The sequence below is a fragment of the Panthera leo genome, chromosome A2 (genome assembly GCF_018350215.1).
Source record: "Panthera leo isolate Ple1 chromosome A2, P.leo_Ple1_pat1.1, whole genome shotgun sequence".
In the NCBI taxonomy this organism is placed as follows: domain Eukaryota; kingdom Metazoa; phylum Chordata; class Mammalia; order Carnivora; family Felidae; genus Panthera; species Panthera leo.
Window position 1 is genome coordinate 153,007,398 of NC_056680.1, and position 20,844 is coordinate 153,028,241.

Consider the following 20,844-nt stretch of genomic DNA (forward strand, 5'->3'; position numbering starts at 1 on the left):
GCTTGGAACCTTGGAGACAAATGACATGCCAGCACTGAAATGGGAAGCTGCTCTTCAGACCGTCCACGGCAGTTTGGCCGAATTGACGCTGAGGTGCCCTGGTCGGAGCCTCAGCATATGCCCCTCTGCTGCTGCTTTCCTGGGAAAAAGAGACTTTTTCACACCCTGCCCCCAGCTGCATGATGCAATGCTTCTGTTCTTGGGAGAGAATACCCAAGTTCTGACATCATAATAACCGTGGGTATTACTCACGATACGCTCACAAGCCTGGCGAGGCACAGTCTGTACCCTCTTTATCACTGAAGTCAGCAATGGGTTTAAAAATAGCATTTGCTCCCACACCCAGGGTACCACTGACTCATTAATGGAGGAACAAACACTATCCTGGACTCCTTACTTCTATGGGGTTTTAGACCGAGGCTCCAAGAACTGAGGTACAGCACGTGTCCCCGCTCTAATAGGGGTGCTGTGCTGTGCTAACTTACAGAGAGAGCTCGGCAGATCCCAAAAGAAGGAATCCTTAGAAATTGCAAAAGCAGGATTTAAGATGCTGTCATATTTGTGACTCAAACATGATCATCCTAAAATGTCATTAAGGAAGATATCTATAAACTTGGGAACTGTAACATGCTGAACATCCCAAAATAAAGAGGGATGATGTTGCAGTGGTAAGTGACAGTCGTCGGAGTGAAGTTTATAAATAAGTCGGAGAGTTCTCATTGTTAAGGGGGAGAGAGGGGATTTCATTTTAGATGTGTGATTCAGGTTCTTTAGAGAGAAACATCCCTAGAGAGCCTTTTTTAAATTTATAGTTATCTGTAAAAAACACATAATACCTTTTGCTCAAATTCTGTGCTTACTAAGCAATACGATCTCTTACTGGGATTCCAGAAAGGCCTCCCTGACCAAGGAGGAAATGCCCTTGGCATAAGCATGCCTCGCCTCTCTCTGTAATGATCCAGATTAATCAATCAGTCTTCTGTAAGATTAGTTACTGCGAGTCAGTCCTTCCCGACCTCACAATCCTTGATGAATTTATGAAGCCAGATTTACAGATCTGCCAGGCTGAGGATTCTAGAGGCCATGGTGAGCATCCAGAAATGTCTGCCGAGAGACCACCATGTTCAAGCACCATCCCAAGGGCTGTGAGAACAGTACTACTGCTTTTGAAGAGAACACAAGGAGATGGGTGATGGGGAACCGGTAACTGACCACGTTAAGGCTGACATAACTGTTACTGATGATATGCCGTAAGGCTTGGAAGGAGGACCGAGCACAGGACAGAGCACCCCAAGAGGAAGCGGTGGGAGGCTGAAGCACAGAGGCCAGTGGGTCAGCAGACATGCATCGCAGTTAGGGAATAAGACTAAACATTTTTTCCCCAGTAGGCTTCACCCCCAGAGCAGAGCCCAATGTGGGGCTTGAACTCACGACACTGAGATCAAGACCTGAGCTGAGATCAAGACTGGACACTTAACCAACTGAGCCACCCAAGAGCCCCTAAACCCATTATTATTTAAGATTTATAAGCCATCTACTTCCCACAGGACCTGGAATAGTTTGCAGATATAAGAATAAGATAACTTAAGATACGAGAGGAACACCACTATCTGAAGGGAACACAAGGAAGAATGAGGACGGCTGAAAGCATCTGAGGACTCCCGCAGGGAGTGGCACATGCATTTGGAAAGACGAGTTATAGTCACACGTGGTTTCAATTGTATCCTGTAGGCAGCGAGGACTCGTGAGGTGTTTGTGAGCGAGAGGGCCAGTCGGCCTGCCAAATGGAAAATGGCCTTGTGTGGCCAAGGCCAAGAGGCTCCCAGCCCGCCTTAGAGGAGGTTCTGTGAGGTGAGGTCCTGAACGAAAGGTGTAGAGCTGATGGGATGGGAAGGCAAGGCCACAGACAAGAGACTGAAGGAGCAATGTAAAGAGTGTGGTGGCGGGCGGGGAGGGAGAGGGCAGGAGAGGGATTGGCCGTACCGTAGAGCAGTGATGAGTGACAGAACACGGGGCTCTCGCTGACTTGAAGCAGCAGAAGGAGGCACGCCCCGGTGTTCGTGGCCAGGCCTGAGGGCTCTTTGAACCAGGATGCTCCCTGGGAAGCAGCTGTGGCAACGACCCCTCCAGCCGCCCAGATTCTCCGTGAATGCGTCTCCGAGGCCGGAGCTGATCTAAAATGAAATCAGTTCTCACACCGGGTCTATGAGTTGCTGCCCCATGACGATGCTCTCCAGCCGTAGCCGGAAGGACACTACCAGGTAACATAAAGCCTTAATCCCTAGGCCGGGGCGGCGGGGGGGGGGGGGGGGGGGGGGGGGGGGGGGGGGTGTCCAGGAGTGACAGGGACCTATAATCCTCGAGCAAAACCACACAGCAACCCTTCCAGAAGCACTCAACCAAAACCATCCGGCCTATGAGGGTACCTTTTGTTACACACGAGATATTCATGGAGAACATCCAGATTTCTGTGTTCCTTCTGATGGCGGGTGCGGTGAGAACTCTCTGGTCTTTCACTAACATCAAATACATACACTCCATCTACTCCCCACACCACCCCCCGCCCCAGCCCAAGTGAGCCAAGTGGGCCCAGTGCTCAAAGTCCTCTGTATATCAGTTCTCAAAAGGTGGTGAAGGACGAAACTTCACCGCCATCCTGCACCACACGGCTCTCAGCGGCTCGCCTTGTGGTCTTGACCCCGCTGGCCAAGCCCTTTTCATTCTTTTTCAGTTAAGCAGAAAATGAACCATCAGCTCCATTTCCACTCTCTCTGCATGAATCCTTTTCCCTTTTCTTTCTTGGCTCAAACTATATGGCTCATATAGGATTCCCACCGTGTTCTTCAGGGACTCTTACCTTGCTAAGTATTCTTCTCTTCTAAGAAAGGCTGAATCCAAATAAAAGGTGGGAGAGAGTATGAACACATTCTAAGGGGCAAATGGAAATACAAGAAGGCAAAAGAATAAACTTGTTGATTTCTCATCCCCCAGCTTTGACTCCTACAAAATGCTAGAAATTACTGGGGGCGATGAAGGGACCTCTAAGGAAGTGAAGTCAGCAGCCCGGGAACCTGTGTTCCATGCTTTACTCATGCCGTGAAATCCCATTAAGGCACCAGGAATCCCCAGGAGGATAAGCTCTAATACCAGTTAGTTCAAAAGTAGAAACCACTGTGCAATTTGCTCATTTCTCCCCACGCTTCAACCAAAGCACGGGTGAAAATCATGAAGAATCAGCCTTTCCCTGGGCCTGGTGGAGAGTGAGCCACCAACGGCCAGGGCCAGGGCCAGGGTGGGCAGCACTCAGGAATGCGGGCCTACAGATAGATCTGGCCTCCATGCACACGAGCTGGGGGCAGGAAGCGCCTCCATGCCCCCTTGGTCCTGGGCCACACGAAGTGACTCAGAACTATGGCATCACAACTCAGCCATGAACAGAAAACAAACAAGGAACAAGGTGGGCCTCTCTTTAGATGCAGGCTAAAATCTGGGGAAACTTATCAGAACAAAGAAAAATGGTGTGCTTGCTGGCAGCCTGGTTTCTTTTTACGCACGGGGAAGCCTTTCCTGCTGGTTTAAGAGACAGCCCCACCTGCTCAGAGACCGAATGTCAGTGCAGAAGGAGAGGGAAACTGCACCTTGAGCGGCAAAGACACCGAAACGATCCTGGGAGGGGGATGCAAGCAGGCTCCAGCATGCGAGTTAAGTCTGCGGGAGAAGGGCCGCCCTCATCAAAGCTTGACACAGTCTTTAGCTCAGATGCTTCCCCTGGGCACAAACCACACAGATTTGGGCCACAGACAAGACTGGAGACCTCATTCCAAAAGGAATGAGAACACTACTGGGTCAACTGACAAAACTGGGATACAAACTGTTGTGCGAAACTATCGCGTCTGCGTCGAGTTCGCCAACGTTGGAGCCCATGCTGTTACCAGGGAGAGCGCCCTACTGTCGGGAAACATGCAGGATGTGCTGGGGGAGGGGGGGGCGGTTAGAGCAGCGCCGCCCCCTAGAACTCCGTGTGATCTCGGGAATGCCCCCTCACCTTTGCCGACCAGCACAGGAGCCGGGAGCCACAGGGGGCTACTGAGCACTTGAAAATGTGGCCAGTGTGACTGAGGAACTGACTTTTACACTTCATTCCACTGTAACTTAAATAACCACGTGTGGCTTGTGGCTGCTGTATTCAATGGTGCAGAAATAAGGGGCCATGACACCTACAGCTTACTCTCAAGTCATTCCCTGGAAGTACATTTAGACGTAAACATACATGTGTATGCGCACGCACACACACACACACGTGTGACAACAGAGGGAGAAAGTGAGCGTGCATGACTGCAAGCACGCAAATGATAAAGCAAATGGCGTAAAATGGTAACCGGTGGATCTGGGTAAAAGGTACGGGGCTCATCTTTGTAAATTACGCTTAGTTTCAAAATTTCAGTAAGTTTACAATTATTTCCAAACAAAATATTAAAAAAAAAAATTTTTTTTAACGTTTTTATTCATTTTTGAGACAGAGAGAGACAGAGCATGAAGGGGGGAGGGTCAGAGAGAGGGAGACACAGAATCTGAAACAGGCTCCAGGCTCTGAGCTGTCAGCACAGAGCCCGACGCGGGGCTCGAACTCAAGGACCGCGAGATCATGACCTGAGCCGAAGTCGGCCGCTTAACCGACTGAGCCACGCAGGCGCCCCCCAAACAAAATATTTTTTAAGTGGATAAGGGTGAGCAGTTATTCATTAGTTAATGAAATCTACCTGGAACTTATTTGCAGGTAGGGGGTCGGGACTTGGAAGTTCGAGGCGTCCTGAAATTGAGAGCAAACATGATGGATCCCGCAATGTGTCCCCAAACCCCAATGTGTCCCCAAAGCATTGCTCATCCAAACCCATCACTTGGTGCTTCTTTCCAGGCGCATGATCAATGCTGCTCCTCTCCCGCCATGGGCCTTCCCACTCCTTCCACTTGACCCTTAGCCTATATATGTCCACAAAGGACTTGACTACAATGGCAAGCTCAGGGCAGTTTTAATCTAACAGCTTTACTGACGTATAATTCACACACTGTAAAAGTCACCCTGTGAAAATGCACAGCTCAGTGGTTTTTAAGTACATTCACTTGTGCAACCACCATCACTAGCTAATTCCCCCAAACGTTCTCATCAGGGACCCCCCCCACCCACCAGCAGCCACTCCCCGCTCTCCCTCCCTCGGCCCCTGGCACCCTGTAATCTGCTCTCTGCTCTGTGGCTTTGCCTATTCTGGACATTTCACATAAATAGCTCCGTACGACAAGCGGCCTTTTGTGTCCACTTTCTCTCCCTTAACGTAATTTTTTCAAGGTTCACGCCCGCCGTAGTATGTGTCAGCATTTCATCCCTTTTTTATTGCCAAATAATATTCCACTGAGTGGAGAGAGCACATTAGTTTACCCATCCATCAGCTGAAGGACATTCGGGCTGTTTGACTTTTTGGCTGTTGGGAACGACGCTGCTACGAACTCGCTAACGAGAGACTGTGTGGACAAGCGTGCGCAGCTCCCTTGGGGATACCCTGCAGCGGAATGCTGGGTCGTGTGGATACTCCAGGCTTCACCTTTTCAGGAGCTGCCACCCTGTCTTCTAAAGTGGCCTCCTGCTGTCCCCAGGAGTTGTGCCATCCAATACAGCAGCCCCAGTTAAAGCCCACAGAAGGCAACTCTACAGAAATGGCTGCCCTTCTGTCATCTGCGAACTACCGCAGTCTACATTCAAAAGCAGGAGTCAGGGTTTGTTTGACTCGAGGTAAATAAATTAGGGAAGCTGTGACTCGCTCGGTGCCAGCAGCACGCTTAGCCTTGTACCGTCCCGGAGAATGAGCCAGCACCTGGCATGGCAGACAAGGTCTGGCACATGGTGTGCCGTTGCCAGATGAAGCGGCTCTCTGTCACGGCACAGCTGCAGCGGGACGCAAGCTGGCACTCTCTGACTGTCCCCTCGCTGTGGCAAAGCTGTTTGTGCTACTGGTCAAAGCCTTGGGGAGAGTTATTTACTATCGCCCACAGATTGTGCTCCTGTAAACACCTGCCGAGAACCTGGCGGGGAGAAAACCTGGAGAGGGCGAGGGCCACGAGAAATCCAGACAGCAAGCAGGCGAGGAAGGTATCGATGAGGCCGGCCCTTTGGGGCCTGTCGCCTGTTGGTCCTGATGTGTTCCAGAATAAGGGCAAAGACCAGCAAGCACACAGGGACTGAAGCCCAGGAAGGCAGCCAGGCCCACCACCGATGCAACTGGTGATTCCCTATCAGGCATGTGGCCCCACCGAGCTGGTGGCAGACACACGCCTGAGCTTTGTGTCGGGGCACCAGACTGAACTCCTAAGGCAGAAGTACAAATTCCAAAGCTCCGCAAGCAAGTTGGGAGGCTGGGGAGATGGGCTGGTGAGGCAGAGACGATTTCTGCAGAGGAGAGAAAGAGAAGTCGTAGAATGGCTGGCTCTCCACTCTGCTTCCTTGGGAACACTGGCGGGGGGGGGGGGGGGGGGGGGACCTCAGACCCAGGCAGCCCCTGGGGCCCTTCCGCCTTTCAGAAGCCATACTTTGCACCGTCCCAGCCCCTTGCCACATTCTGCCTGTCTGTCACCTTTTCCGCCTCAGGACCAACTTTGTTCCCAAACTGTTTAAAATACGTTGTAATCCACAGGCAAATTGCTACCGATTTACTAAAAAGACCTCAAGCATGGTTTTGTGTTGTGGGATGGGAAAGGGGAAGGCAGCTAGCTGGCCTGAGATGCTGAATGTGTCTTGCCTTGGCCACAGCCTGTCCCTGGGGCCCCAGTTAATCTACAAATTCTAGCCCATCCCTCTGTCAGTTTCCCCCTCGATTCCATGAATATTTAGCAGCTCAGTGTAGCTCTGCGTGCTCCTAGGTAACTACTCCTAACTCATGCTCATTCATTCTTTCAGCAACCATTCAATAAATATCACTTGTGACCTGTACTCCACTTCTTGGCATCTGTAATATGCTTAGCCTTTCAAAATCCTAGATAACGGGGCCCAGTGCCTGCTCTGATGAGAAAAGTCTGAGGAAACAGGGGTAGAAACACAGACTGGATTTTCACATATACTATCTCAACTAATCCTCACAATAACTCTGAAGTCACCGTTGTTATCTGTGCTTTATTGGAGAAGAGACTCAGAGAGACTAACGGGCTTAGCCGCCCGTGGTCACACACTAGTCAAATGACAGAACCAGGGTTTCAATGCACATCGGCGTTACTCTGAAGCCTGTATTTTTCTTTTTTTCATTAGTAGCATAAACAGCAACGTTGTGAATGTCATGCACTGTCATTCCAGCATGACAGGATTGTTATTTGTACGCAGAACAACGGATTAGGAGTTAGAAATCTTGATTTCTGCGTTGGCTTTGAGTAAGTCACTCAGTATTTCTGAACACAGGTATTTTTGTCCGTATGGGACTCAATGTTTCCAGAGTGTGCTTAGAGTCCCGTGAGCTATTAATACTCTTTATGGAAAAAGAAGAAAAAAATGAGATTCAAACAGTTTAGGAACTGCTTCTTCACTGCAAGACTCCTTGGAGCCTCGAATCTACTAGTGAGCGAGCACCGCATCTCCCAGAGGGCCACCATGTGGCCCAAATGTCTTTACCAAAGGAAAAATCCCCCCCAACACACACACACACACACACACACACACACACACACACACAGTCAAGAAAGGAGACCGGAAAACACTGGATTGGATAATCTAAGGAAACTTCCAGCTCTAAGAGTGAATAATGGATTCATCTCATCCTTCCAACCAGAGGGCACACCTCCCGAGGGCAAGGTGTGCTTCTCTATGAAATCAGGAAGAGGGCAGCCAGGTAGAGGCAGATCCGAATGTTCAGAGGAGTAAAAGGAGCCAGAGAAAGCTCCCCTGGGGACAGCTGTTCTAAAAGGACTCGCATTCCTAGAGGTACCTCCTATCCTTTTATTTTTTAAAAATTTTTATTTGTTTATTTTGTTTATTTTTGAGAGAGTGTGAAAGCGGAAGGGGTCAGAAAGAGAGGGAGACACGGAATTGGAAGCAGGCTCCAGGGTCCAAGCTGTCAGCCCAGAGCCCGACACGGGGCTCGAACCCACGAACCGTGAGATCACGACCTGGGCCAAAATCAAGAGAAGGATGCTTAACCAACTGAGCCACCTAGGCGCTCCTCCTTTTAAAATAAGTAAGCATCATCCAAATGCAGCTGGGCTGACTTTGTCCCCCCAAAGCAAATTCCCTGGGCGCTAAAGAGATTTCAACCTGTCTTGATGAACTGAAGGGGAGGAATCACTATCGTCAGTCTATGGCCCTTCAAAGCCATATCTAAGGAAAGAACAAGTCTTCAGGGCAAATCTGCGGCTTGGCAGTTTCACAAATTGGTGGAGGTGGCTCTCTGAGGGGCAGTCCAGGCCGTCACTGCCCTGCAGGCAACTTTCCCCTGGTGTGCAGGAAGAAGGGGTTCTAACTACAGAGATTCTGCTGGGCCTTGAGGAATGGTTACACACGCCAGGCTGCAGGGATGGAGGAGGAGGAGGATGGGTGTAAAGATGAAGGGGCAGCAAAGGATAGAACATGTCTCAGGGCACAGAATACAGTTCAGAACAGCTCTCAGAACAGAGAATGATTTCCAGGTCTTCAAAGGTTTCCCATAAAACTCCCTTGTTTTTAAAGGAGACCCACGATTTTCCTTGGGACATATTTATACATGGCTTAAAATCGCCAGATCACTCTTGGAAAATATGTTAGTCATCTTGGCCATGGCACTGTGGAAAGAGGCCGATGTTCTCCTATACATTTCCATGTGGTCGTCAGCCTCAACTTCCAGATGCCCACAGCATAGGCTAGAGGATACCAGAATGCAGTAGCAGCCAAACAAACAAACAAACAAACAAACAACAACAACAAATCTGTACAATCACCCCCTAAGTCCTCCATCTAGAACAAGACTAGAAATAGACTTAGACTTAGAAATAGCCCAAGACTTAGAAATAACCACTGGCCCAATGGATTCATCCAGAGCTCATTTCCAGACCCTAGCTATCCCTTGCTAGTCCCAGTTCCAGATTTGGGCTCCAGGATCAGAACGGCTCATCAGAAAGGCCCTGTGCTAAGAGCTCTGGTCGAGACATAATGGTAGGGGGTAGGACTCAGGATACTGGGGATGCAACATCTGAGCAATTAGTTCTAGATGTCACCTCAAAAGGTTACAGACTTCTGTGAGAAACCTGGGGACAGGAAGTGACACTGACTGCATGCCTATTTAAAACTGCATGCCAGGCATAGTATCCAGAATATACTAAGAACTCTTAGAACTCAACAATAAAAAGACAAATAACCCATTTTTTAAAAAGGGGGCAAAGAACTTGAATAAGACTTTTCTCCAAAGGAGACATGCAAATGGCCACCAAGTACATGAAAAAGGCTCATCGTTATTAGCCTTTAGGAAAATGCAAATCAAAAGAACAGTGAGATACCAAGGGAACTGAAAACACTCCACACAGAAACTTGTGTACGAATGTTCACAGCACTATTCATAACAGCCAGAAAGTGGAAACAACCCAAATGTCCATCAAGTGACTAATGGATGAGCAAAATGCGGTACATCCATACGGCGGAGCATTACTCAGCAGTGAAAAGGAGCAAAGCGGGGATACACGAAAGAAGGCGGACAGGGTCCTGTTGAGCAAAAGCAGCCAGACTGAAAAGACCACATACTGTATGATTCCATTTACATGAAATGTCCAGGCCAGGCAAATCCAGAGACACAGAATACGGTTAGTGGTGGCCAGGGACTATGGGGAGGGCGGGATGGGGGGTGGGGGAGGACTGCTGATGGGTGTGGACTTTCTATTTGGGGTGAGGAGAATGTTCTGGAATTAGACACTAGTGATTAATGCATAACTTTGTGAATATACTAAAACCCAAGGCAAACTTGTGGTGTATGAGTTTCTCATATAAACATCTCAATAAAACTGCCTAAAAAAAAGACACAAACGCAGATGCTTGACATTTATTATCACCCAATGAACCTGAAACGGGCATTATCATCCCCTTCTCACAAGCGAGAAAACCTGAGGATTGGCGAGGAATGGCTAACTCCCAGAGTCGCGCAGCGAGCCATGTGACAGAGTGGGTTTAGGATCGGGTCACTGATTCCGAAGGCCGTGCTCTGCCCACCTCTCCACGCCGCCTCTTGCCAGGGTGATACGCTAACTAGCAACTGCAGAACGGTTCCTATGGAAAAAATAGCACTCCCTGGACAAAGAATCCCTGACCGACATAAAATGCTAGCGTTGGAAGTCGTGTTAAAGGGCAGCTCGCCAAATCCCTTCAATTTACAGATGAATAAGCAGAGCTTCAAGGCAGTCAACTGACCTGTCCAACCAAGGCGGCGAGGCTGGTGGGAACGCTCACCCCTCTCGTTTGACAGAAGACAAGCTGATGTATTGTTCGCTGCGATTAGTTAGGAATCAAAAGGTAGATGGAGTTCACCCAGTTGGGGCATGCGGGTCAACAGGTATTCAGCAACCTTCAAACATGCCAGTCTCACATCCAGATCCCAGCTAGAAGATCACTCAAGCCGGTTATAGCTCACATTATTCTGCAGTTACCCTGAAATTTCTCTCCCAACCCCAGGAGTGCTCTGAAAAGTCCCACCAGGGTGCGACTGTTCCAAGGATCCCTCAGAGCTTTTGAACTACTTAGCAGGAACGGGGAGTTCTGGATTCAGCATTCAAGTGTGAGGATAAAGGCTCAGGAGACTTGAGCAACGTTCCCCCCGCCAATCCGAAGTGACTCTATGGGGAACCACTTGCCAAGGGAAGGAGAGGGAAGCTGAAGACTGGGCTTTTTTAATGCCTACCTAATGTCTCCACGGCGATGTCCTGTCTCATACGGAAAATGTCCCAAATCAAGGTCGTGACCCTGTTCTCCATCCCACAAACCTACCCCTCCCTTGTTTCCCTTTCTCCCACAACTATACTGTCCTCACAGCGCCCCCAGCGGCCTGGGCGAAATGCCCAGCTCGCCTTCCCCCTTCCCTCCCTTCCCCCTCTCCTTCCTCTCCCTCCTCTTCCGCTCCAGGCTGGAGTCCACCTCCTGGGCGGCTCCTGGCAAACACTGTCCTAGACTCAATATGTTTACTCAATTAGGTCGATCCCACCCACTAACTAGTTAAGTCCTTCACAGCAAGTAGCAGCCAAGTCTATTTAAACACAGCAAAGGAGAAAAAGAAGAGACGGATGGCCTCACGTGCATAGGTCACAGAGGGTTATTAAATAAAAGGTAGAGCCAGGAAGAGCAGAGCAGGTGGGGCTGTGAGCCCTTCTTTGCGTGTATTCTGCTGGAACGGAAAGGCACATGGACGCACCGGGGCTACTGACTGCATCTGCAAATTATGAATTATTTCAGGGTAGTCCCTCTGAACTCTCCATCTGCTGATGGCAACCGCAGTCAAATAAGCACATTCGGTTGGAAAAACCTGCGACCTGTGACTTATTCCAGTCGTGCCAAGTCTGACACCCACTGTCCCCCAGCCGTGCCTTGTGCACCGCTGCCTGGAGCCACCACGGGCTCCCGCGCTGCCCGTCCAAACCAAGGCCGTCCTTCAAAGACCAGACCAAGTAAGACATCGCTGGTCGCTTGGGACCCTCAGGGTTGCCTCTTCGGGCCTCTCTGATGGTGCTCAGCACAAATGACCTTGCATCACTTGCTATCTTTTGTTGCTTTACCTAACCCCGTCTGCAGTGAGTTTATAAGTTCCTGGAGAAGAGAGAGCTGGTGCTTAAGTGGGCTAATACAGCGTTAATGCTATATGAGCATTAGCACTATTAGCCCTCATTGCTTACTGGTGTCCCCCAGGTCCCGGGCACGTGGCACCAGTCACCAAACGTGCTAAAGGCTGACAAGCGGTTTTCCCTCAGCCTCTTCTCAAACGAAACCTCTGCCCTCCGGGACCCAGAAACTCCAGCTGAACATCCACCTGCTAACTGTTCAGTCACATGTACTCCCTCTTCCTTCCACAACACCCCCTACGCTGTTTTGAGTCCAGCCCGCCAGAGTAAAGGGGGGCGCGGGGAGAGGCAGGCACCATGCCGCCGTGCAGCGTCTCTGTGCCGCACCCATCACTTGTCTCAGGAGCTAGAAAAACCTAAGACTGATGAACCATTTACTTCTCTGTGAAATCAAAACGATAACTAAGCAGAGCTGGAAAAAGAAGCAGTTTTCAAATTATACCGGGCACTGAGCCAAAGCCAGCGGTGATACAATGACAAGTCATTTGTCCAGGGCTGACCAAAACATTCACACAGACGGGCTCTTTTTCATCTAGTAATGCTTGGGATGGGGTTCCGTTTTCGACTCTGAAACATCCCACGTGCACTCTCTCCCAAACAGCATCCTCTGCTCGCACATCCTGCGACAGTGGCCACCAGGGCAGAGGGCTGGGCCGAGGGGGCTGCAGCCAGTACTTTCTGCCAGGCCATCTGCATAAGCCAGTCTAACACCAAAGACTCGGAGGGAGACCCTCCTCCCTCCAGAGAAGGTGGCCCAATCTGGACATCCCTGCAGTCCTAACACTGGGACTACAGGTCCCTCGGGGTACATCAGGGCCCGTGCACAGCCTGAAAGTAAACGCAGTCCACCTGGAGCCACACACCCACCTTCTCCGTGCCCTCTTCACGCTCACTTATCTGCCCCATCTCTCTACTGAGCACTAACTACTGTAAGACAATTTGGGCTCTGAGAAGTGACATCTAACAAAGCTCTGTGTTAAGCATCTTTTCAGTAAAGCATCTAGAAGATTCTGTTGTGTTCTTCACTTTTACTCCCACCAGAGCCCCTTTAGCTGAGGACAAGACCACACGTGAGGGTGACCAGTTAGCCCAGCCTTCCCGTGAGCCTTACTAAAAATCCAGGCACCGTTTTCGCCTCTGGGTCCTAGCCTAGCACCAGGCTGCTGTTCTAGACCCACACTGTCCAATACCGTGGCCACCAGCCACAGTGGCAAATTAAAATTAAAATTAAATAGAATTTAAAATTTAGTTCCTCAGCCACACCAGTCACGTTTCAGGTGTTTAACAGTCACACGTGGCAAGTGAGTACCATTTTAGTGTGTACGGACCTAGAACATTATAATCGGTGCAGAAAGTTCTAGTAGACAAAACTATTCTGGGTGGTAACATTTAAACTTGTAGGTGGTCTAATTTTTTGAAAGCTGTCACCTTGTAGTCTTGAAGAAAATACATTTCCAACCCCAATGGACAAATGGTTTTTCCTAAAAAAAACCCAGTGAGGTAAAAGGTCACCTCAGAGCAACGTCCTTCATAGAACAAGCACTCACATTCCTCAGATGTTGGTCTGCTTGTCTTCTTTCTACTTCCTGACTCTCAAGCTTACATCCAACTCCACACTCCAATGCAAATTGTAACCAAAGCACGTGAGGTGACTCGTTTCTCTGTCGAATCGGGGAAGTCACTTCGTGGGCCCTGTTTCTGTTTGCCAGGGCTGCTGTGACACAGGACCAGGGACTGGCTGGTTTTACCAACACTAGCTTATTGGCCTCTCACAGTGCTGGAGGCTGGAAGTTCAAGATGAAGGCATCGGCAGGGCTGGTTTCTTCTGAAGGCTGTGGGGGCGAATCTGTTCCGGGCCTCCCTCTTAGCTTCTGGTGGTTTCTGGCGATCTTTGGTGGTCCTTGGATTGTAGAAGCATCACCCCCCATCTCTGCCTTCACACTCTCATGCCGTTCTTCCTGTGTGTCTGAGCCCAGATTTCCCCTTTTTTATAAAGGACACCAGCCATAGAGGAGAAGTTCATTCTAGTATGAACTCATCTGAACTAATTATATCCGCAATGATCCTGTATCCAAATAAGCTCACATTCTGAGGTGTGAGGAGTTAGGACTTCAAATATGAATTTGGGCAGGGGGGACACAATTCAGCCCATGACAGGCCCTCAAAGCCCCAAGAAAAAGCACTCCTCCTGGCATACCATCTGTTTTCCATTATTCTATTAATATGAAAAGATCCGTAAGAAGTTACTGGCTGCTCAGCTTTGTGGGAGCAGGTGGTGACCCCAGGCAGAAACTTATACCACATAAGGCTATTTCCATCATACATAACGTCAATTCAAGTCCACTAAGCCAGATTTAACAAGGTCCAAAAACACAGACTTTGGCAGAAGTACAAAAGGAAAACCACGACAACTGTCACAGTCACAAAATATAGGGCTGGTAAACTCCGCCACGTTCGTCTAGCCAAGCTCACTCATCGTACAGGTATGTTCTCCAGGTGGCATGGCAGACGCAAATGGGAGTCTCCCCTGACCCAGACCCCTCAGCATAATGCTTGGTGGTCACAGTCATGGCACAAACCAGTGCCCGAGCTTATCAAATGCAAACAGAAAGAACAGAAAGTCATCCAGCAGCACAGGGTACCCAGAAATGTGCTTGAGTTTACTGCCCAAACATCTCAGTGTGAGATATGAGAGCCATCCATAAATTCAGGTAGCAAGGCACAGAGAAAAACCAACGGGTTCCAGGGCTAGAAAACCGGGTTTGAGCCCTAGCTTTGACACTAGGTGAAAGATCTTAGACAGCGTAGTAAATTAACATCCTAAAGCCTCAGTTTGCCCATCTGTAAAATGGGGAGCTTGAGATCCGCCGCACTTTATATAAAGAAAGACCTACTGATGGCCATCATTCTAATAACTAACATTTACCGAGCGTTGGTGATATATTCGTGACACCTCCCAATGAGTCTGTGAGGTAAAGTACCACCACTGCCCCCATTTTTTGAATGAAGAAACTCGACCTTAGAGCCTGGAGCTGGATCCCTGTGATTGCAAAGCCACACTCCTGACCATTTTATGATATGCCCAGTACACAGTAGGAGCTCTATAAATGCTTCCCATCCCTACCTTCCCCTGGCATTGAGTAGAGTAGGCAGTAAAGCCTGCTATACTGCCATCAACTGCTCAAATCTGCACAAGGACAGAAAGAAGATCATCAAATGTCACTTAAAATAAACAACTTTGGTCTGTCAGGACACAATTACTGTCTCATTTAACACTCCCGAAGCCCTCTTCCATAACCTTTTGCCACATAACGTTCCTGGCAGTTGGTGGTGGTGTCACTTACTCTTCTCCCCTCCTCCCTACTAACCTGCCTCAGTCTACCTGGTCACTTCCCACCCTCTGTTTATACACTGGAGACTAAGATGGACCTGAATGGTCTTGGCTTTCGGCTTCTGCACTCTTTTGAACTGTTCAGCCTCCATACAGAGGACACTGTCCCTGGGTAAATGGTGGCTCCTTGGTTATGGACTCACAGTTTTAACAGTTAGGCTTTGTCCCTGGGAGTGGTTAAATAAAGATAGATATTAGCACAGTTTTCCACCCAATTATCCTATTTACAAAAATAGAACTCTCCTCTGTGAGTGTTTCAAATAGAATCCTTAATTTCTACAGAAGATGTCAAACTTACCAGGTCGATTCTTAAAGCCTCAATCAGTGAGCTGGAATACAGCAGGGTAGGCAATGGAATATAACCCGAACTGTCTCTTCATATAGACGTACATATACACGTGTACGTACGTGTTAGTATCATGTGAGTGTATACAGATATACGTATATACCTACTCATACACACACACACACACACACACACACACACACCAGTTAAAGAAGTAATGGTTATGGAGACTATCTGATGGATGTGGAGACCAGCACTTGCTCTGGGTGTTTTGGGTTCTAGCGTTGCATCAAATCGTACCTGTTGAGGCTAGCATTCCTTTTGCTAAGTTGCATTCTCAAGTTCTGCCTTGAGTCTCCCATCAGGAGGACTATGAGAAAGAGCTACAAGAACCCAGCTGTTCATCTGCTGTGGGAACGTCACACCCTGTTCATGATACCACTTGATTCTTCCGAGATAAAAACAAAAAGTCCACATGCACAATTTAGTTTATAAATGGGGCGCCTGGCTGGCTCAGTTGGTAGAGCCTGCGACTGTTGATCTCGGGGTCATGAGAGTTACTTAAAAAACAAACAAACAACAAAAGAAGTAAAAACTCTGCCTTCTCTTAAAGACTCAGTATGTCTTCCTTCTCTGGCACCAAGAATTACTGAAGTGACCACACTTCCCTCTTCTCTTTGACCCTATGACGCCTCAGACACAATAGGAGGCTCAGCCAGAGCAATGTAGGGGGTCTCAGTGTCTGCATACCTGTGATACTTTTTCCTCCTGGCCTTGAACTTTTATATTTATTTCGATTTTTCCTGTTCTTCAATGTTCTTTTGTATTGTATCGGTTATTGTAGTATATGTGTTTATACCACAAAACAAAGCGTAATTTGTAAAACAAGGTGTAAACACTTGATTGAATAGAACTCAACGAAAATAATTACTATAGTAAAGAGAGCCAAATTTAGAAAAAATAAAATTTTTTTTCAGTAAAAAAAATACGATGCAGAGTAAAAAGTAAAATAATTAATATGCTGAAGCAGGCACCATAAAGTTGCCTTCCTAACAGCGATTTCCGCTTTGTCCTCTGGCAGAACCCTGATTTGGTTCAAGTGTCACCCCCAACACTAGCACCCAGGGTGGTTCAGGGGCCCATCCAGATTAGGCTAAGCACTTCCTGTGACTTCCAGTGACTCCGGGCCTGGGCTGGGCACTTACACTTCTACCCAAGGGGGAAGAGAACAGCAGGGGGCCTTTAGAGAAGGTTTCCTGGTTTGAGGAATCGCTTATTTGGATGGCTGGAGGGCTGGTGGGCTGGTGGGCTGGTGGGCTGGTGGGCTGGCTGGCTGGACAGACAAACAGGGATTTCTGCAGGGCCAACCACATACACTAATTTTTACCCTCATTAAGGGCTGGGCACGAAACCGCACACTCGGGGAGCTCGAAGGATAAATGAGACATGACAAAGGGCCGGAGGAGGCAGATGCCGTAAGAACCGCAACGCTCCTGGAAAACACCCTCCGAAGGCAGCTCTCCAGATGCTCCCTTGAACCACGGGAAGGCTAGAAGGTAAACCCCAGAGAGATGCTTTGAGAAACTCTGTATGAGTCCTGAATTTGACACCACTACATACGCATAGCTCTTATTCTTCCCCAAAAGAAGAAGGGAGGAAGGAGGGAGAGAGGGAGGCCAGGAAAGCTTGCTAGTCCGTTTCAAAGCACAAAACAGTTGTGTTTTCTCTGGACCAGGCAATGGTGCTTCTACACTGCAATGCTGCTGCTCTTGGGTCACCGGCAATATGGCCTTTTCTATCTGCTTTTTCTCTTAGAGGCACCAGACACACATGGGCACACCCACACGCCCAGAAACTATTTTAGATGTTCTCTGACCCACCCACTCAGCCACCTCCTCCCGCACACAGACACATCTTCTGGTCGAGCAGGGACTGATGTCCAAGCTCCTTCCTCGCCGCCTCCCCGCTGTGCTGCCACGGCCCCCAGAGGTCAGCGGTGTCCCGCCCAGGCCTTGTTCCTCTTGCAGTCTCGAGGACACCCAGCCCGCCGAGGTGTCCTGGAGACACCTGAAGTGTAAGGCATCACGCAGCTCTTCTCCACTCTCCAGATAATCTCGCACATGACAAAATGAAAGAAGGTTCTCTTACATTCTAGTAACCCCCAACAGCCAGACTCTGCATGGTCTCCCTTCAGCCATTACATCTGTCTCGTGCCTTCTCTTTACTCAGGGTGCCTGCACGCGACTTCTCACTTCCACGCTCCCCTCTCTCCCTCCTGTACCAAATCACACCCATCTCACTTCTGAACTGCTCAAAACCCACAGTCTTCCCGAACGCACCCAAAGTTAACTTCTTGGGGTGAGGACCACTACACCCAACATTCCCTCCGTCCCCCTGTCTTTCGGCTTCTTTTGCTTTTGAGGACAGGATTCTCCAAAGTCACCTCCCGTAAGGCAAACCCTATTTCTCACTGACCCATATTTCCTCACGGCAGAAACCAAAACAGTAAACCGGGCGGAAGCGTGTGGAGAGCCGGCCGCACCTGCTCTCCTGAGACATGAAGGGCTTTCCTTCACAGATGCTCTAGAGCCCGACTGAACATTCCCTAACTCCCAGCGTCAGTCCGACACCGCTGCTGGGGCCTGCACGTGCGCACGCCAGATTTCACCACGAAGGAGACCTGGGTGGCAAACGAGGCAGACGTGAGCACAGATGTGTCCTCACCGCCAGGAAATCAACTCCAAGTGCATGTCCCAGAAGAGGGCATGTCCACCTGTTCCAGGGAGAGCCCAGGTGGGCATTTGTCCCCAGGTTCTTCTGTTCGTCTCTAAAGTGATCCAGAAGCAGGGTCACGTTTTCTATTCCGTTCTCAGCCGAACCACCTAGCACAGGGCTTTACACGCAGTGGGGCTCAAATGCGGCTGCGGGTCTGACTTCTGAGAGCGAAGGGCTCGGGAACCGCGGCCGCCTTCGCAGAACAGAGGGTAGCACCAGTCGCAGCTATGCCCTGAGAGAAGCCTCTGGTTTAAGCCGAGTGGCAGGTAATAAGAAGCCAGGTTCCAAAGGAGTCCAATGGAAGGGGCTGGCTTGTCAGCTGGACTGGGAGTCAGAGCGGGCAAGCGACCACGGGAGACGCTCTCCATCCCACAGTGTTCGCTGAGCCCGGTCCCGGCTCTGCGGATGAAGAGCAGCACGGCACCCGCCTGACACCGGGAGCGTGAGTGAAGGGCAAAGATTCGTGGAGGAAGATAACAAATGTCAGGAGGGAGCAAACAAATTCTGACTTGGGACGATGCAGGGAGGAGGCTCTCTCTTGGCTCAACTTTCGTTCTGGCAAAATAAAAAAAAAAAAAAGCCTCGTGCGTACAGTAGTAAGCCTGCTTAAAACAAAAAAAATTTTTGTTTTAGGTTGAGCACAATAGGGAAAGTGTGAAAAGTAAAACTTGGCGTCTGCCTACGACTCTGAGCACTTCTGAAAATGGCCATTCTGAGGGCTGGAGGACGGGATATTTGTGCACACACGTACACGGTAATGCGCGCACACCCTGACGTGGGCCCCAGCCACCCACCCCGATTTAGCACGGTACAAGCAGCTAACAAGGTGAACCTGTTCCTTTAATTATGCCAATCGTCAGATGGGGAAGGCGCCGGTTGAGAAGGCATTTAAAGCAGATTGCCCCATCTAGGGAGATACGATTCTTGGAAATGAAGACTGGCACTCTTCCTGGACTAAAGGTTGCGCTGAGTAACCAAGGAGCGGGAGGGCAGCAGCTCGGCCCGTTGGGCTGCAACCTGACTTCAAAGATGGGAGCCAGACGCAGGAACAGGGAAAGGGGCCGGGCCGAGCTGTTATCTGACTTCTCCCTGGGAGGCACCCTTCGGAAGCAGGGGGAAAGCTGCTCCACAGCGAGGCCTCAACAGGACTGGACACGAGAGCTAGGGCACCTCGGGCCCTCGTCCGGCCTTCGCAGCCATTTTAACAAGAGTTACTTTCTCTAAGTCCCCCGCAACAGAAGGCGCACGAACGCAAGATGCTCAAATAAGTGTTGTCATCTGGCTCTGGGTCAAGGAAACACACACCCAACCGAAGCTTCATTTAGCTGGAAAACAGAAGGGGGTGGGGGGGGCGGGCATCAAGACCTTTTCGTGGAGGTCGCGAGGAACAGAGCCGGAACCACATATTTCGGACACATTGCGTCCTATCGGGACGATTACCTTCTCCCTCAGAAGAAATTTTAGAGCTCTTCTCGTCCACCCATCCATCTTATACTGGATCCTACTCCCCAGCAGGCCCAGCGAAAGATGCTCATCTTGAATTCCTCCAGTACCAAAGGAATCCCTGCTCCCCAGAACTGTCCATTTGTGGAGAGGCTGCAGCATTATAATGTTCTTCCTTACAGTTTGATTAAATCTGCTCCCTGTGGCTTTCAAATCATTGGTTCAAGCTGGATCCACAGTTACCTTTTTTTTTTTAAATCCATCTGCCCTTGAGATACTGCTTCTGTCTCATACAGTTCAATTCTCAGTTCCCTTCAGACAAATGTTTCCTTACAGCAAATGCACATACTTTTGACCCATGTTCTACTTCCCCATCTCTCAGGCCCAGACACTTCAGGGAAATCAATCTGTCCCAGTCAATGAATGAAAGAACGAATCAGCGAATTAATCAATCTTTCCCTCCCTCTTACCCCCCCACCCAAACATGCCTAATAATATGAGGGTAACAATCATGTTAAAAGTCACACATTTTGAATTTTTTTTTTTTTAACGTTTTTTATTTATTTTTGGGACAGAGAGAGACAGAGCATGAACGGGGGAGGGGCAGAGAGAGAGGGAGACACAGAATCGGAAACAGGCTCCAGGCTCCGAGCCATCAGCCCAGAGCCTGACGCGGGGCTCGAACTCACAGACCGCGAGATCGTGAGATCGTGACCTGGCTGAAGTCGGTCGCTTAACCAACTGCACCACCCAGGCGCCCCAAAAGTCACACATTTTGAACAAAACTGTGGCAATATAAAAATCCGGGATTCTTGGCCTCTAAATCCTTGGACAGTGACCCCAAAGTCTCCTGCAAACACATACACACACACACACTCGTTCTCTCTCTCTCTCTCTCTCTCTCTCTCTCACACACACACCAATTTTTATAGTTAAAATATCTTTCTTCATACGCTGACATTAAAGTAATCATTTCTTATTCAAGATTATTTTTCTGACATTAATTATTCCCTTTTGCTATGAAAAATACGTATTTCAGCTACTTTCTCTCTTTTAAACAATTTTACTATAGGCTTTATTTTTCAGAGCAGTTTCAGGCTCACAGCAAAAATGAGCAGAAGGCATAGAG

The 20,844-nt window shown here is 49.2% G+C and overlaps 1 protein-coding gene across 9 annotated transcripts in view; it reads right to left on the reverse strand.

Moving 5' to 3' along the window:
• The window catches only part of HIPK2 (homeodomain interacting protein kinase 2), a 184,083-nt gene that overhangs the window by 139,322 nt on the left and 23,917 nt on the right, over positions 1 to 20,844 (reverse strand). For 5 of the 9 annotated variants that reach the window (XM_042926307.1, XM_042926296.1, XM_042926278.1 and 2 more), the window contains exons 1-3: positions 4,761 to 5,111; positions 2,858 to 2,928; positions 1,984 to 2,174 (exon numbers count right to left, since the gene is read on the reverse strand). The exons of 1 other annotated variant lie outside the window; for it this stretch is intronic. In XM_042926307.1, coding sequence (XP_042782241.1) covers positions 1,984 to 2,174; positions 2,858 to 2,928; positions 4,761 to 4,895 — 397 coding nt within the window. In that variant the 5' untranslated portion in view covers positions 4,896 to 5,111. Of the gene's footprint in view, positions 1 to 1,983; positions 2,175 to 2,857; positions 2,929 to 4,760; positions 5,112 to 20,844 lie in introns of those variants that run through there. 3 more of the 9 variants (XM_042926273.1, XM_042926310.1, XM_042926287.1) reach the window with 1 other exon arrangement.